Source organism: Anopheles merus, chromosome 2L, assembly GCF_017562075.2.
Source record: "Anopheles merus strain MAF chromosome 2L, AmerM5.1, whole genome shotgun sequence".
NCBI classification, from domain to species: domain Eukaryota; kingdom Metazoa; phylum Arthropoda; class Insecta; order Diptera; family Culicidae; genus Anopheles; species Anopheles merus.
The window spans coordinates 48,526,764-48,543,612 of record NC_054083.1 but is presented as its reverse complement, the minus strand read 5'-3'; the positions used below and the strand labels follow the sequence as shown (position 1 = coordinate 48,543,612).

Genomic DNA, 16,849 nt, shown 5'->3' with positions numbered 1-16,849 from the left:
TGCTCCGGCCGGCCGTACATGCTTGCCAATGTCGATGCTGTGAACAAAAGGCTTACAAGCGTGAAGGAAAATGGGATCGGAAAAGGTAAAGCTTGAATACTTACAAAGCGATGTATTTGGTGAGAAAATTAGGCAAAGTTCGCGAGAAGAGGACGAAGAACGTGGTTTGGTCTTAAAGAACGTTAACCACTTTAAGGCTAAGAAAGGGAGATGAATTGATGGCATTAATTTGCCCTGAAAACGTTCAGAAAGCGATGGTATGTTAAAACAGACGCTAGAGCATGCTTTTGTACCGCGTATTGCATAAATTGAGGCGTTTTCATAACGCCAAGTAAGAGCAAGCCAAATAAACGTGACGTCAGCTGGCGAAGGCATTCAGACGACATGCTTCAAGAAGTTAATTCATGCCGAATCGTTGTGAGTAGAGGGAAAAATCAAACTGGCTGACAAGCGGGTTGCTTCACGGTACCGCTGCTACTTTCAACATGGCGGCAACGAATAAATATGTAACAGAGAGAGAGAGAGAGAGAGAGAGAGAGAGAGAGAGAGAGAGAGACAGAAAAAAGGACACAATACGGCGAAAAACGAGGCAAGAAAATATTGCCAACGCGTCTATTTCACCCCATTACAGCCCCGCAGCAGCCTCCATCCTCCCAAGGGGGTATTGTCTCACGAGCCTGATCTTACTTTGAGCACATTTTCTTCGATCGTGCTGGCAAAGTCACCACGAGGAGAAGTATGCCACGGGTTTTCCGGCCTGCTTCATTGTATTTGAGTGTGTGTTGTGTGTGTGTGTGTCTTTGTGTCTTTTTGTACCATGTCAAGTACAAGCGTGCGCCACGTTTGCGGAAGCGGAAATGAAGTGTGGACGGCCCCCGTAATGGCAGATAGGCACGAATCGCTCCGATGGGATGGCTGGCAACGCAGACGAAGGAATTCGATTGTCGTCCTATTTATGCCTCTGTTTCTGCTCATCGACCGGAAAAGCGGAAAAGCATACCAATTGGGTTGATGGATTTTTTCGCCCCCCCCCCCACTCAGACGAAGGGCATGGGGATAGATGGGGCATGCAAAAAAACCGGGCGGGCTCTTTATGCGAATTTTTGCCCTTTATCTCTTGATCCCTCCTCGTGTGCTTTTGTGCGCCCGCACAGCTGCTGTACGCGGTAAAGCTGCGTGTATCGTTTCGTGCGCCTGTGTGTGGGTGTGTGGGTGTTTGAGTATTGCGTGGAAAGCTCGAGGTGATCTGGAGAAGCGTCTGGAGCGGTGCGAGAGTACTTGGAAAGACGACAAAAAGCCATCTGCATATTAAAGGTGATAGATTTGGTGGTGGGAAAACAACAAACCGTCGCTTACCGTGTTTCCATTGTGGAAAATAATGATAAATTGGTGCCTTTTTTGGAAGGACACTGGAAGGCCAGTCACCTTTTGTGGGACTTTCGACCGCTTGGGTATTGTGTGGGAGCGTCCAAATAATACTATTGCGACCAAATAATACTCCAAACAGCACTCTGAGTGAGTGTTTAAATAAAGAAAAATGTGACCTACCGCTGCTGATCATCAATTTCCATTTGAACCGATGAAAAACTGCCCTTGATTGGATTACTCTACCTGCTTGGGCTCGGGCAGCTCGTTCGCTGACGCTTTCCATTTAAATTAACATAAATGGGAACGATGAAGTGTCCCAGATGGAAAAGCTTCATTGTGTGTATTTTTTCTACACGCACACACAAAAAAGGATGAAAAAAGCTAAATTGTGTTTTTTTTTGTGTCTCCCCTCTTGTTTTCAATATGAACAATTTCACCTGCATTTTATCAAGGTACGGGATGCGTACATGGGCTACATGGTTCAATTTATTCGCATGAAAAATAATCTATCCGCTCTGGGCACCGGGTGCAGAACCTCCCAGCCGATCTAATCAATCGTTCGACAAACAAGGGGCAACATGTTGGTGGGCCATGTGGGGAAAAAAGGGAACATACTCCAACTAAACGGTAGCAAACGCAATATTCGATGGAAAATAACTTTTTATCTTCTCTGTTTTTATGTTTTCACGCTTCCTGGTTATCCTGTAAGCAAGGATGATGGTGAAAACCCTCTAGAGTTGATTTAAAAACGTGTGTATGTAGGTTAGGATATAGCTTTGTGAGTGAAAAGTTTAACCAAACGAAAGTAGTAATTTATTTGCGTGTACCTTTTCTGTGCTATACCTGACGTCTGTGCGTTGATGGAGTTGTCCGATGGGATTAGTAGGATAATTCGATTGTGAAGGGTAATAGAAATAGCAAACAGGATAATAGTAAGAGAAAAGGACCTCTTTTTGATGAAAAAATAGTAATTTAACTCCCTTTTTATCCTTATTTTCAATAAAGCTGTATGAAACATGTTTTACTGAGGCATCAACGCATAATCTCCGATTCGTATGAACGGCCAAAACAAACTTTGCAATTGACAATAGACAATAGAGTTGTAGCGAATCAACAGATTGTGAAAGCTTCTCCGAAAGCCTTCAACCAAGCAACTGCACCATCATCATCATCGCCATAGTCATCTGGCCCGTTAATAACTCATTAAAATTTTATCCCTTTTTGATCCTCCCTCTTCCTGCCCGTCCTTGCCGCGACAGTTTCCACCCTTTTCACACATTGTCTTTGTGCAGCGAGACGGCACCATAAGGCGGGTAATAAAATTAATCCGCTTATCAACTGCCTGGTACTGTATGCGCAACCGGGCCTGGTATTGGGAGTCGAGAGAGAAAGCAAAAAAGCGCCCTCCGCTCACCAAAACTCACACTAGATATACACTGTAATAAAAGCAAACAGATTATTGGTAAAACTTTTGCCACGCTTTTCTACGCCACACACACACACACACGGTAGCACATTTTCCACCAGGCCGGTGGGAAAATTCAATAGGACGCTTAACACGCTTCGCACCGACTCATTATCGACTTTTATCGAAGTTTTGTGCTTCCCGAGAGCGAAATCCTTCCTTTTAGCTCCTGCTCCCTTTTTGTTTTTGCTGTGCCAATTGTTTTTTAGCTTACTTCCTTCCTGTGTGTGTGTGTGTATATGTCCTCGCCCACAACATGTTGCACGTGCGTTTCACGCCAATGGCGGCGGTGCATGATGTGGTTGATGTTTGGTTTGCCCTCGGTAGCTCTGTCACCAGACTGGTACCAGAGCGATGTTGATAATCTTGATGACAAACTTTGTAAGCTCAATCATTATCCTCTCGATGAAATACGACATGGAGACCAACGACAGGACAGAGGGGGATAGAGCAAGGGAGCGTTTAGTGCGAAAGTTTGCCCTTGTGGCGGATGGGCGGATGGAAAGGATTAATTGTGCCACGATTGTACTTTGCCACAACAGGCGTATCAATTTCGCTGTGCGCTGGCGGCAAATTTATTGCCTATAGCTTTGATGTGTGTTTGTTGCCGTTTGCTGTGTGACATTGTTGCAAGTATGTGAAGAGAGCTTCGTTCCATTTATTTTTGGACTGTTTGACACAATATTTACTTACATTATTCTACAACAAAATTATATCATTCAGCTTCCACCTTCATGATGAAAATCACAAACCTCGCTCCCTTCGGAACACTTTGCAGATTATTATCAGCCCCTTTAACGGCCCTTATTAAACGCCCATCCGGCAGCCTTGAACTGTGGAAGCTGTGAAGCGCAAATCACGCACTTTGCTGGTATCATTTCCATAATTCTCGCACACTGCGGCACTCGGAGGGAAGGCGAATAATTTCCATTGAATGGTTTTTAATTAACTAAAAGCGGCAGCTGCAGCTGGGTGGGCTTGATGCGGCGGCGGTGGTGACGGTGCATTACATTGCTTTCCGGCGGCATTACAACTGCAGCAACTGCTCGGTCCGCATCTGTATCGGCAAACACGCGTGTGTTGTGTTGAAGTGTTGCGGATGTGAAGTGGGTCGTAATAATAAAACCGCGCCAATCAACTTATTAACACTCTCGCACATCTCGGCGCGGGTTGAGCAGAGGGAAGGCGTGGATGACAAAGCCGTGCGGCAAATGATGGCAAACGATGGAAATGTAACGCGAACGAAGTCGAAGTCACTTCTGAACGCATTTAATAACAGAATCTTTTGAAAACTTTTCCTTTTTTTTTCATTCCAATTTCACTAATTGTTGCATCCTTTCGTTTCTCCCCTTTTCCTTTCCAGAGCGCAAAAATCAACGCAGTGACTTAACGATACATATTACCTCAGCTGCTGGTACAACTTCCCCATTCAACTGATGCTTCCGAGCTCTCCAGCACACCTGCGCTTACCACCATTGGGCTGGCTTGACTACTCTGATTAATAAAACCTCCGTGGCGGCCTCTAACGGGGAAGTTTGCTACACGGAACAACGTACAATCAACTGCCTCATCCCCTCCCCTGTTGCACATGTTGCCTGCGCGTTAGAATTACGCGTTGGATGCGAAAGGAAGGGCTCGTGGTGACGTTCACCGACCGATCAAAGACCGGTGGGAGCTTTCAGGGTCAACCCACCGGGACCCAGATCTCAGATCGGGCTGTGCAATTATAGTGCGCTCAGATGCTAGTCGTAGAATGCGAATAGGCCGTCGCTCGGTTGAGCTGTGGGTCGCAGTGCCGTATGAACAATCGTTTCGTGTGTTTGCTGTGTGGCGTGCTAAAGTGCTTGATTGTGTGCTGTTCTGTGATTGTAGAAAAAAGGGGTGAAAACGGTGGTTCCGAAAAGAATTGAGCAACACTCGACAGAGCATCCATCGCAATCATAAATCCATCAAATGGTCTTTCAATCGAGTGATTTATTGGACAGTTGGCGAGAAACTCGTGCGAAAGAAGACTTTTCGGAGCGGCTTTCGGGTGGTTCTTGCTACAGCAATCACTTCAGGTTTGCTCGTGGATTCGTCCATTCATTCGTTTGGTCGTGTCTGTTTGAGAAAAATAAGAATAATCTCATCCTTTGTGTCCATTGACCTTAAATTACAGTCCGGATGAATCCAAGCTTTCCGCTGTCATGATGTTTATTTTTAAGATAGCAAAATGAAACCGTCCTTCCTTGAGGCGTTAGGTCGTTACAGAGAGATACAGAATTGGTGAGCTAGACAAGCTGGGTCTGGGTTTTCGGGTTTGCTCCAGGGACACTCTCTACTGCTGCACGGCATCGTGCTCCAATCTGTTTCATTTTATCGTCAATCTCTGCCACGAAAGGACAGAACACAAGGCATTTTCAATTTTTCTTAGCCTTTAAACAAGCCGATTGCTTGGGTGAGCGATTACAGCCCCACAGAGAAGATAAACAACAGTTTAAGGATGTTCGTTCGATGATCTAACCGTGGTTTGCCTGTACCGTGTGGCTTTCATTATCCTTTCCCCGTTTTCTTTCAAAAAGGCACTCATCATACGCTCAATTGCATGCGCTTTTGTGGAAGCTTTTACTGTGGAAGGCTCACTTTGAAGCTTTGAAGAGGAATATCGATTATCGAGACAACAAAAGGTGTGAACTCAAGCTGACTTTGATTGAGGAGAGAGATCCGAAGGGTCCAAGAAAGAAAGGAGAAGATAAATGCCTAAGTGCAAAAAAAAAAAAAGAACGGCACCAGAAAAGATTAATGGGGCGTAAAGAGGGTGATAATTGATTTCCGTGTATTCTCTTTAGCCATTTTGCAGCTACATCGTGATTAGAGGCGCTTGTGAGTGTGTGTGTGTGTGTGTGGTGGTGTGCGCCAGCTTGTAAGAGAGTGAAAGTGAGTGATAAAAATATGAAGCTAGGCGGCGGATATTAAGAAAACGTCCGTGGAATCTGTTCCGTCGTTCCTTAAACCGCCCGGCCCGCCTCAATCCAGCCGCTCTTCTACGGGGTTTTTTGGGGCGTGCGTTAATGAATAAATGATGAGCGACATCCGGTCGCAGGATTCATCATCATCACCTGCCAGCTAGCCCGCTGTACCACACCCATCGATTGCTCATCTCGCAGCGTAGCAAGCAAGCGACGAACGCCGCCAAAATGGTTGCAGGCATCTCTCGAGCCTTGGCGAAGATTCAAACCCCGGTCGGTCGCGTGTGTTTGGGCAGGCTTCGAGCTCAGTAAGCATCAAGAGTGAGTGACGAAAATGCGAATTGTGTCCCGAAGGTGTGTCCCTGCTGCTCCCTTACCCAGCGTGCCAGCATGTCCTGAAGCCGTTTCGCCTGCCCATGGTTGAAAGGGGAGCGTCTCTGTAGCTGGTGTGACGCCTTTTCCGCGGAAAAAAAATCACACCGTGGTGCTTGATTTTAAGAAGCCTCGCTACTAGTGTGAGTGTTTTGTGAGTAGTTCTTGTATGTATTGTTGTAGCTGACATTTCAGAAGTGAATTCCGGTCCGCCGATTGAAGGGGAAAGTGCAGTGTAGTGGTGTGGTGTGTAGTGGGCGAAAAGGTCCTTCCGTATCCATCCGGCTTGCTTGCCGCGGGTGCATGTGGTTCACCGGGTACTGCTGTGGCGTGAAAGGAGCACGCACAGCAGCAGTAGGTCGCAACCACAGCCACGACCACAACAAAGACGACGGCGAAGACTACCACCAGACCGTTATGGGCTGCACACCGAGCATCCTTTCGAACGGAAGCAACAATCAGCAGCAGCAGCAGCAGCAGCAGTCGCGGAAGGATAGTGGCCTGTACGTCGGCAACGTCACGTCCAGTGGCAATGGTAGCAACGACACGAGCAGCGCAGCTGCTGCCGCCGCCGGCAACAACAACAAGCTGAGCAACAGCAGCCCGGTCAACCCGACGATGGTCAATGCGCCCTACCCGGGCGCGGCCTCGAAGGACGGTGGTACGGAAAAGGTAAGCAAGCGGGGCTTTGGCTATTTCCTTCCCTCGCGGAGAAAAAATAAGCTACAAATCTCAACCAGCTGCCGCTTGAAGCGTAATTAAATATACAACAGAAGACATTTTCGGATAAAACGTCATTTCCCCAAATCAAACGCTTGTTTTTCGTTGATTGCATTTGTGTTCGCATTCCATTTCGAACGCGTGAAATTCACCTTACCATAAGCGTGCTTTTACAGGCGAGCAGATCGCGGGAAATCAATCAAAAACAGCCCGAGACACGTGATATGGAAGTGCCAAGATCCGGTACCCGCAAGAAGAAATTCAATTCTCGGGGCAGATTGGAAAGTTGCGAGGTGGCAGGCGCACGGTTTGATAAGGTTTCGAGTTTTGGATAAACACACCTAAACAACGGCTGCCTTCCCTGGGGGTCGGTAGGGTGCGTTTTTTTTTGAGCAGGAAATAATGTTAAAAACACACACAAAAACTGTACCAAACAGGTGAATTGAATTGAGTGAAATGGGTGTACCTCCCTCGGGATGGAAATGTGTTGTGTGGTTATCAAATAAAACTCCGTAATCATATCTCGTTTTGACTGTTTTTGAAGCGTTTTGCTTCCTTTGCGGCGAGGCTCGTTTGAAGCGATGCACAAACAAATAAAGCTCGAGAGAGAGAAGGGAAGCTTTTGGACGGGTGAAGGATTTGATGCTGACGGGTTGGGTGCTATTTTCGGTATTTGTTGTAATGTTTTTTTTTCTCTCTTTTCCCGCTTTACATTTCTTTTTTTTACAGGAAAGTGCGAAAAAAGATTCGATCGTTTCGATATCCGCCACGGGGCACATTACAAGCTTTCCTGTCGTTTCCACCACCGTGCGAAGACCGACCGCTGGAAGTAAGTAATTACATTTTTCTTACCACAAACATATGTCGCATATTTGTCTTTAGAGAGAGAGAGAGAGAGAGTGGGTGCTTGTGAGGAATGCTCCTTGTGGCATAGAGAACGTTTGATGCCGTTCGTTTGAGAAGGATATATCCAATCAGCAAACATGTATCCATCATAAATAGCACAGTGGCACGAATGTCAAGTTGATATGATATTTGTTTAACTCTGCTCTTTTTTGTTTGTTTTCCGTTCATGTGATATTTAACAAATATGAGCCCAACCTTATTTGTAAAAGCATCGGAATGATGCCAAACCGACGATTTGTAACAAGCACACGAGGTACGTGCAATGTGGATTGCATAACTTTTGGCGCTTAAGAACAGTTATGTGAAGCGTTATCATAGTATAACGTAATAACGCTTAGTACTGCACGTACGTTTTATTTGACTTTCCAAAGTGTTTGAAACTATTAAGAAGATGTTGCTGTAGTGTAATATGACCTATTTTATGAAAATACAATGCTAAATGAAAGCTTGAACAGAATCGTTAGTAAAAAGTGTAATCTATACTTAATAGTTCTGTACAACTAATCTGACTTTCTTTCCAAATAAATCCTCCTGCTTACTTTTACCCTTCGAAGGTTTTCACAGCGCAATAGACAAACAATTAGCGGAACCAATGAACAATCGTTGATTCATTTTTATTATGCATATTACCAGCCCACCAACCGTAACCGTAACGTATTACACGCTGCGAGCGTTGGTGTGATTGTATCAACAAATCGGGAAAGGTGTTGATTACATGTCACCCGGTCCGTGTCTGCTGCTGGATGCACCCGAGCTCTGTACCGCACTGCATGGGCTCACACGTACGGCGATAGTGATCCGACCAGATTTTACCACGTTTAAAGTTCAAATATGGACCCCACCCTCCCATCTACACTCCATCCACCTTGCTGCATTATTGAACCGGGCAGAAAGCAGATCCCCTCTAGCGCTGCTCTTCTGATTTGTTGCAAATCGGTCGTAGTTGTTGGCAAAGTTGTTGTGCTAAATGTGTCTCCTCTTCCCACCCCTCAAAACTCTTTTCGCTTGCAGGTGCAGGGCACCAGAGAGTTGGAAGGCGAATGCACTAGCACATAGCGCAACATATACCCACAGTACCCTAATAGGGATGGCTAATTAAAAGTGACGCACACTGGCGAGAGCGAGCCGAAGCTGAACCGGCGATCGGCGCGTTGCGTTGGAGCCTTTTGGGAAATTAAGAGTGACAGGGTGGAAATGGAAAGGGGATGATGACGGCGGTGACGAAGCCGGAGAGCACACCACAGCGTGATAGACAAACTCGATCTCATTCCGTTCTCGCAGGCAGCTGTCGAACAAATTGATATTCGCACATCCAAACAAACCGTTCGCGTTCGACATGCCAGTTCGTCAGTCAGGCTGCGGTGCTAATGAGATAGCTGAGGCACGGTGGTGGAGATGACATGCGCTGCCTGGGACGGGAAGGGAGACCTTTTGTCCAGTGAATGATCATTGCACACGCGTGGAAAATCAAATCTATTCAACCGTATAACAATGCGGGGGGGGGGGGGAGGCCTGGCACAGTAGTAAAGTAAGCATGTTTTGCATGCATGCTGAGAGAAGGCAGCTACATAATGTTTTGGAAAATTGAGTTCAATTTCTTCATGTTGGGTTTTTTTTGTAGATTCAATCAGCAGAAATCATTCGCCACGAGCAATTGGTTGCCGTGGGGTGTGATTCTGACTCATCGAATGTTTAGCTTTTTTTGTGGCGAAATTTCACGTGGTGATAATTGGCACGGCTTAGCGTTGAGAATGTGCGTAGAATTAAGATGTTTCCTGGTCGAAATGGGGAATGACATCGTTCCCTTACAAGTCACGAACGTACGAAAACAGACGCGGGTACGCGTATGCTTGCACGCGTGCACAGAACCGCGGCATGGTTTCTTGTGAAATTGAGAAACAGCCATTTCAAATCGTGAGGAATCAATCTTCACGTGCGATAGATGTAATGAGACACGCAGCGCGATCATTTCTGGGTATTTTCAGTATAAAAAAGTACCTCAACAGGCTAATTATGTCGTAATAGGCAAGCCATGTCGTCTATATGTGATTATTGAATGAGTTTTGTAATGCTCATTGCATACATTAAGGCAAATTTTGAACACAAATTACTGCATCACTTTTCCTACATTGTGCGTTGTTTAATAGAGCACTCCAACCGTAACGCTGTTCTGTACCCGACAAAATGTACCTTTTCGTGCTGTGCTGCGACGCCCCTGTACAATCCAAACAATACCACCGGTAATAACTACACGTTCGTTTGATCGTGAAATCTTATCTCCGTACCAGCCAGTGATGCCGTCGTGTGTCGGATGCTACTCAGCTCTTCTGCTTTTTTTTGCTGTGCTGTGACGTTTCACGCTGTCGTTCCGCTTCCCACCCCGGACACGTTCTAGGCGGGGGTTTTCATTTCCCCTTTTTGCAGCGCCAGCATCGTTCATTTGACGGACGGCTTTTTGCTTCCGCGATGCCGAGGCAATGCCGAGGCAAAGCCGCCGGCGACGTTGTCAATCTAGTGTCTAGTGTGGGTAAAACAATGGTGGCACAGATGGTGGCACAGCTTTCGGTGGCGTGCTTGCATTCGGACGGCGTCTGACGGGTGATATGGCGCCAGTGTAATTCTAGTGACATTCCGGTGCGATGACTATTGGCTAACACGGGAGCACGGAAGGACAGCTCTGTCCACAATCATTTAGAAGGAATGGAAAACTAAATGAACGGAATGAGCGTTTTATTATTTTTAAAATAGCTTTATGAGTCGCTAGCTAAAGAGTGGTTGTGACATTTGATGCACGCAAAATTCAAGAAGTGTCTGTTGCGTCGCTACGCTTTACCCTTTACGCAGCCACAGCTGTTGATCCACATGCGCAACAAGTAACGTTCGATTTAATGCAAGATTAATGGTCCCCGTCTTGGTCAGTCTTGGCGATACTCGACGATTAGTAAATGAGAATCACCTTCCCTTTCGGTCACCGGGGCCTTCTAGGGCATCGGTTACGTCAAATAAATAAATCATGCTTCGGCTACTAATTTGCCTACTGGCCCGCTGGTTTGGTCTCCGAGGCAAACACCGTGCAATAAGGGCAGTGTCTTATACTCTCATTCTCTCTCTCTCTCTCTCTTTCGCTCTTGTTGTGCCCCCTTAGAACGTCGCTCGTTCCATCGAAACCATCATTTATCATCGCACACGGGTGCATATGGAACCGACGGAGTGACGGACAGCGTTGGAGTTGGAGTTTGGGGGTGGGTGGGTGTTTGGAGCAAACTCTTCACTGCACCATGGCCCGATGCCAAGCGGAACGGAACGATTCCGGAACAGCCTGTTGATATTCAAACTGTTTCAAACACACGGCGAGGGGGCTCTCTGGTGACTCAAAGTGATGAATGAATGGACGAGTTTTGGACTCGCTTCGGGCCTTTTTGTTGGTCGATTTCCCTGTCCCTGCGGTGTTTGCATCACATGGTCGTGTTTGCCCTCGGATTAGCGCACCGTGTTTTGTGTGTGTGTGTGTGTGCGAGTGGCGAGACACACCCCAAACGGACTGACACACTGGCACAGGCTAGGCGGGAGCTGTGAGACGCCGAAAGGTCGCCGATGTGAGACTATTTGTGGGCAACCGGTTAATGTTACCGGTCGGAGGGATGTAGCACCCTTACCTGTAGGCTATTTCAGCGCTCATTTACGATCTCGATGAAACGGTGAAACATTAGAGCAAAAAAAAAAAACAAGTGGACGCAAATTCTATGTAAGTGGACGTTAGCGAACTGCTCAGGTTAGAAGAAAATCAGGTTGCAGCTAACGAAAAAATATACTTAAATAAGAGACCACATTGCTTTTGCCAGAGTTTTGCCAGAGGCAATAGGCCACACCGTCTAACGTAATTATAAACTGCCCATCTCTTCCGACGCAACCTTGGATTCGTATGTTTTAATGTGACAAAATGAAACCTTGCCCGCGCATTTCTTGCGCTCCCTCATATCACTGGGCGCGATGGTGGCCTCGTATTTCATCGTTCGAAAATTGAGGAAGGGCCGTCAGCAGGTCGCGAGCTGTTAGCGAGTGAGCATGGATAGAGTTAAAAACCTGTAAAATAAAACCAACCCAGTCAGTACCAAAATCTCGGCACGGAACATAAGAAAAAACAAAACACAACGTAGCGTAGGTACGCTGCAATAAAATAAAGATCGTGTCCATTTATGGAATAATTTACTTCTGTCCGCATGGCAAAGGAAGCGAATGGATGAGAGAGAGAGAGAGATAGAGACACACCGCGCGCCACTGCCACCCTTCCGAGAGTGGACGTTTTCTTGCGCGGCAGTCGTGATTGTGATAATGAATTTGGCCCATGGCGCAATCGACGCGAAAGGAGACTTCCCTTGTACAGCGGAGAGAACTGCAACAAGCAAACCGCTTTACTCGATACCTTTCATCGTGCAACAGTGTGGCAGGAGTGGGGTCGGTTTCGCTTAAGTAGATTAAGCTTTTTATTGTTCTGCAGCTCCTACTACCACTGTGTCGATGCATTCTTCTCTGATTTCATGCTCACTCAAAGGTTACCTTTTGTGGCGCTGGTTCGAGCGGTGCGAGTAACAAACCGAACCACCTGGAAAGGGTACCCAATGCATCAGCCTTCAACGAGCCATAAAGCAGGGACCAAAATTTATGCTCCTCTTTTACTGGCATCGAGCGTCAAATGCGAATTTAATAAAATTTTGCTCAAAATTGTCCGATAACGTCGTGCTGCGAAACCAAACCCAGCTGCGTGGGAATATCGATCAATAAAATCTCCGTGAGCTGTTGTTCCGTGCTGTTGGGGCAGCCGTGGTAGAAAGTTGAATTCCTGATGGCTGATCGCCAGCGGTACTGCCGCTGATGCTGTCAGCCCGATAGTGCTTTATGTGACAGTCCCTTATTAATTCGGACGTTAATAATGACATCAAAAGTTGTGTATCTGTTTTATGGCTCGCGGCCGTGCGGGTTCGCATCGCGCAACATGCCTCGAATTCACGGCCATCGTCCATACCTGTGTGTGTGTGTGTTTTTGTGTCCAATTTTGGGACGCGTTTCGATGCTGTGCCCGAGATTATCGTTATCCCTGTTTTTATGTCAATTATTTTACAACCAACCGCGTGTGGTGAAGGGCGTCTCTGATGTGTGCAGGGCAAAAAAAAAAAACGTCAAATAGAGATATAGAGGAAGCTTAATTAATTGATCGAAATGGTTACTACGCTGGGTCGGGTCGTTGCATTCAAGGAGTGCTTTTATTGTGCAGTAAAATTGGGTTTTTTACTACCACCCGCTCGCTGCATTGTGGCTGTGGGAGTGCATTTATTTTACACCGGTGTCCCGCTTACAGTTACACACTGGCCTGGCGCTTATTTGTCACATATGCGGGGGACAGACAGTGGGAGCTATATCCGCTTTACAGCGTTACTAGGACACTGGCCACGTAGCCAAAGGGATAGGTGGAAAAAAGCAGCAAACAACACACACTTGAAACATTTGCCACAGCAAATGCAATCGATTGGAAGGACTAGGAACAAAAAGCAAAAAAAAAGGCCACCCACCTGTTTGAGGTTTGCATCGATGCAGGAAAGTGTAAAGATAAGCTGAAACCACCTTTCTAGAACGGTCAGAAGAAGGTGTGCTGTTGTTGCCTGCGCCACGTTGAACTGTTCCTTTATCGTACTCCTTTCGAAGACGACCGTTCGCGTGCATTCTGGCCCCTTGATGCGATTGTGTGTGGCGACAAAAAAGCCATAATTTATCAATTTTCTATTTTCATTCGTGTCCGTAAGATATGCTTCCGGAGAACGGAACACGCTGCTACTCTTTTGCGGAGAAAGGAAAAACTACACGGAAAGATAGCAAGCGGTGAGCAGCATAATGGCTTTTGCTTCTGTTGTTCATCGCCACCGAGAGGAAGGAATTAATGCTGTAGTTTGTTGGGAGGGCCAATATGTTTCCGGTCGACAGCAAACTCGGTGCTATTTATGGAAGGATGGTAGTGCCACTTCACTAGCTTGCAACGATGGTGTTTTATGTGTGAGATGGGAATTGGAAACTTTCATTTTATTAGTTTGCTGTCAATATTTTTTATGTTTAAGTTTGAGATAAAGTTTAAGTTACAGGACAAAGGGTTATTTAAATCATATTTTCACGGAAACTATTTAAATCGTCTTAAAGATATTGCTCAAGACAGTTTTGCTTGCGCTCATCCAACCACTGTCACCTTTGTCTTCACCAAGTAAATCCCTTGCGGACATAAATTCTCACGTCCTTCGCGGCTCAGCAGGAATGGCAGACACCACGTCCAACCACACGAAAACGGGGGGAGAGATTAGAACGAGCACCATTGCACTTGGAAGCGCTTAAGTAACGCTTTAGCATTCTTTGCGGGTTTTACTCGCCACACCGAGTCCCGTCCCCAGCGTGACATGTTTTGATAAGATTGATTTACCGCGCAGCTACCGCGCTTACGCCAGCCACCATTGCGCACCCATTGTCACAACAATGTAGCGCCTGGCTGCGTTTTGATTTGAAAAACCGCACTGCACTCGCCACGGAAGTGCGCCTCAGAGGCGCGTGGGCGGGCGTATTGCTGCACACAAATGCATACCAACTGTGCACTGGTCCGGTCGCGTGCGGTGTTTTAAGTGCGGCATGGGGGTGAGCATGCGAAAAATAAATAAAAAAACTGAACAAAAACTGCACGTGCTGACGCATGACAAACAGGTTGAAGCTGTGCCTGCAGGGATGAGGATGGACCTTTTATGGTGATGCTACAGACACTTGAAGGGTTTGCAATGATTCGCATGATTCAATTTAACCCTGTTACAGGTGTTGGTGTAATAAAATCGAACCGAACGCTTATTGCGTGGGATGCGGCATAAACCTGGATGCAAAGCGAGTGCAACAACGTTTAACCTTAAATGGTAAAAAATAACGACTCTTCCGAAGAGGCTTGTTTAGATGAACTTACAAATGCAAGTGTTTAGTTGATTACGTCACATGTTTTAATTAGTTTTAGTTTAATAAGGGCACGCTCTAACGATTTTTGTTTAATTACAGAATCTTGTTTAACATATTTACAACGTTTTTGAAAGGCATATTGTAAGCTTCAATTCTAATATTCCCTTTGAGTAACGTTTGCATTACAAAAATGGACAAAAATTGCCGATTTTTCATGGATTTATCTACAACCGCACTAACTAAACGTTAATTGCAGTTCCAATGATAGTATCCTTTGAGTCAGCAGACAAAATTTGATGCCTCTATTAGCCGAATTATAACCATTGAAGCAACTTCTTTCAGAAGCTTCAGAGCGATCAAAGAACGGCACCCCGTAGCGTCTAAAACGGACTCCTTGCGGCAGTTTGTGGACATCGTATAAGCCTGTTCCGGTATTTAAAACATCTTGGTACTATTAGACAACAATCAGAGCATCGAAAGAAAGCTCAGTTCCGAATGGCCGACGTCCCTAAGCGACAAGAAGCTCCAAAGGGTGCTGAAAATGAAAACCGAGCAACAAGTCGCTACATCGCTGCGGCCGCTTGGCCGTAAGGTAGATGCAACCGGGCCAAGAGTGAAATAGTACCTCTGACAACACGCATGTCTTCATCGGACGTGGCAAAAATTACAGATAACTGACAATAGGCAGCTCGCATGTTCGTAGATTAATGTTTGTAATTGCCTTTCAAAGGATATTCACGGAAGGAAATTATCTCCCAAAACTCATTTTTGTTTTTAATGCAAACGTTAGTGATGTGACCTCTGTTAGATTCCCAGCAATATAATTTTGTCTTTTTTATCGATTTAGAAACATACAAAATGTCGTTTTTATAATATTAAAAATGCACTCCTTTGGCTGCTTACTATGCTTGAGCCATCCATTGCTGTAAAAGGTTAAAACGAAACATAACCTTCCGCAACAAAACCGCTCCCCGGTAGAAACAGTAAGGTGATCGACTCACTGATCCACCCACTCACGCTCACTTCCGCCACAACCGGGGGACAAAAAAGAATGGCAAAAAGGGCACCGAATGCCGCCCCAAACCGGCCCAAAGCTTTTGGCACGTGCGAAGTCGTGCGACTGTTCGATCGTTCCGCCTACGAGCGCATTACCCTCTTTTTGTTGTTGCTGCTTTGTTTCACTCACGCACGCAAGGTCTAGGTCGTTCCGGCCGCAAGTCATCGCGAATGCGAATGCCGCACCGATCGTGGCGGTGGCGTGCGTGGGTGGTAGCGCCGTTGATCATTCGTTGATCACCCCAAACACCCTACCACCGGTGCATACAACACAGCGAAGTGCGTGAATAATTGACTCTCCAGCGAGCGATCTCTTCCTCCCGCTGCTAGATGATCGCTCAATCTGGGGTTGTAGCGTGTACGGGAGGAAATTAAATGCACATTCAAACTGATGTCATCTGCCGCCGCCAAAGCGTGCCGGCGGGTAGTTGCATTGAAGATTAATTTATGAAAATTAAACCTACCCAAGGGTGCCAACCGGCTGTCGATAAGTGTGTGTGTGTGTGCGGGTGAGTAATTTATTACTTGGATTGGTGTGAAGGATCTTATCTGCGCGATAAATCAAAGGTGGAGTGTGATGTTTCTATTTCCAAGGCACTAGGGAACTTTATGCGAATGCTCGTTACAGCCCGTGAGTGGAAGTTATTGATGAGCTGATGATGAGAAACTAAGGACAAGGGAATCAATTTAACTTTCTTGCTTATGCAGCGGAAAGCATTACAGCTCAATACAAGCTATGGAGCTGTTTGAAGTTTGTATTTGTGATTCTAAAAGTAAAAAAAAGGAGACGCATGGTAGTGTTGTTGTTTACATTTTCTATCGTGCGTTCTCCTTTGAAAACATACACACAAACTCATAACATTTCAATTACGCACTCCTTGCAGATATTAATTACAACGTGCAGACAGAGCAAGACGTATCTTCCGTATCTGGTTCGCCGGTTCGCCCTCCCAAAACAAACAAACCGCTTCCACTTTGCGATCGTTCGAAATCAATTTAATATCCCGTGTGACAGTGGTACGCCGAGCGCCGGCTTCCACAT

At 46.1% G+C, this 16,849-nt stretch overlaps 1 protein-coding gene across 6 annotated transcripts in view; it reads left to right on the top strand.

Moving 5' to 3' along the window:
- The window catches only part of LOC121593573 (high affinity cAMP-specific and IBMX-insensitive 3',5'-cyclic phosphodiesterase 8), a 141,491-nt gene that overhangs the window by 43,844 nt on the left and 80,798 nt on the right, over window positions 1–16,849 (top strand). For 5 of the 6 annotated variants that reach the window (XM_041916045.1, XM_041916046.1, XM_041916047.1 and 2 more), the window contains exons 2-3: window positions 5,662–6,825; window positions 7,603–7,702. In XM_041916045.1, coding sequence (XP_041771979.1) covers window positions 6,457–6,825; window positions 7,603–7,702 — 469 coding nt within the window. In that variant the 5' untranslated portion in view covers window positions 5,662–6,456. Of the gene's footprint in view, window positions 1–4,196; window positions 4,248–5,661; window positions 6,826–7,602; window positions 7,703–16,849 lie in introns of all 6 variants that reach the window. The other variant, XM_041916044.1, reaches the window with a different exon arrangement.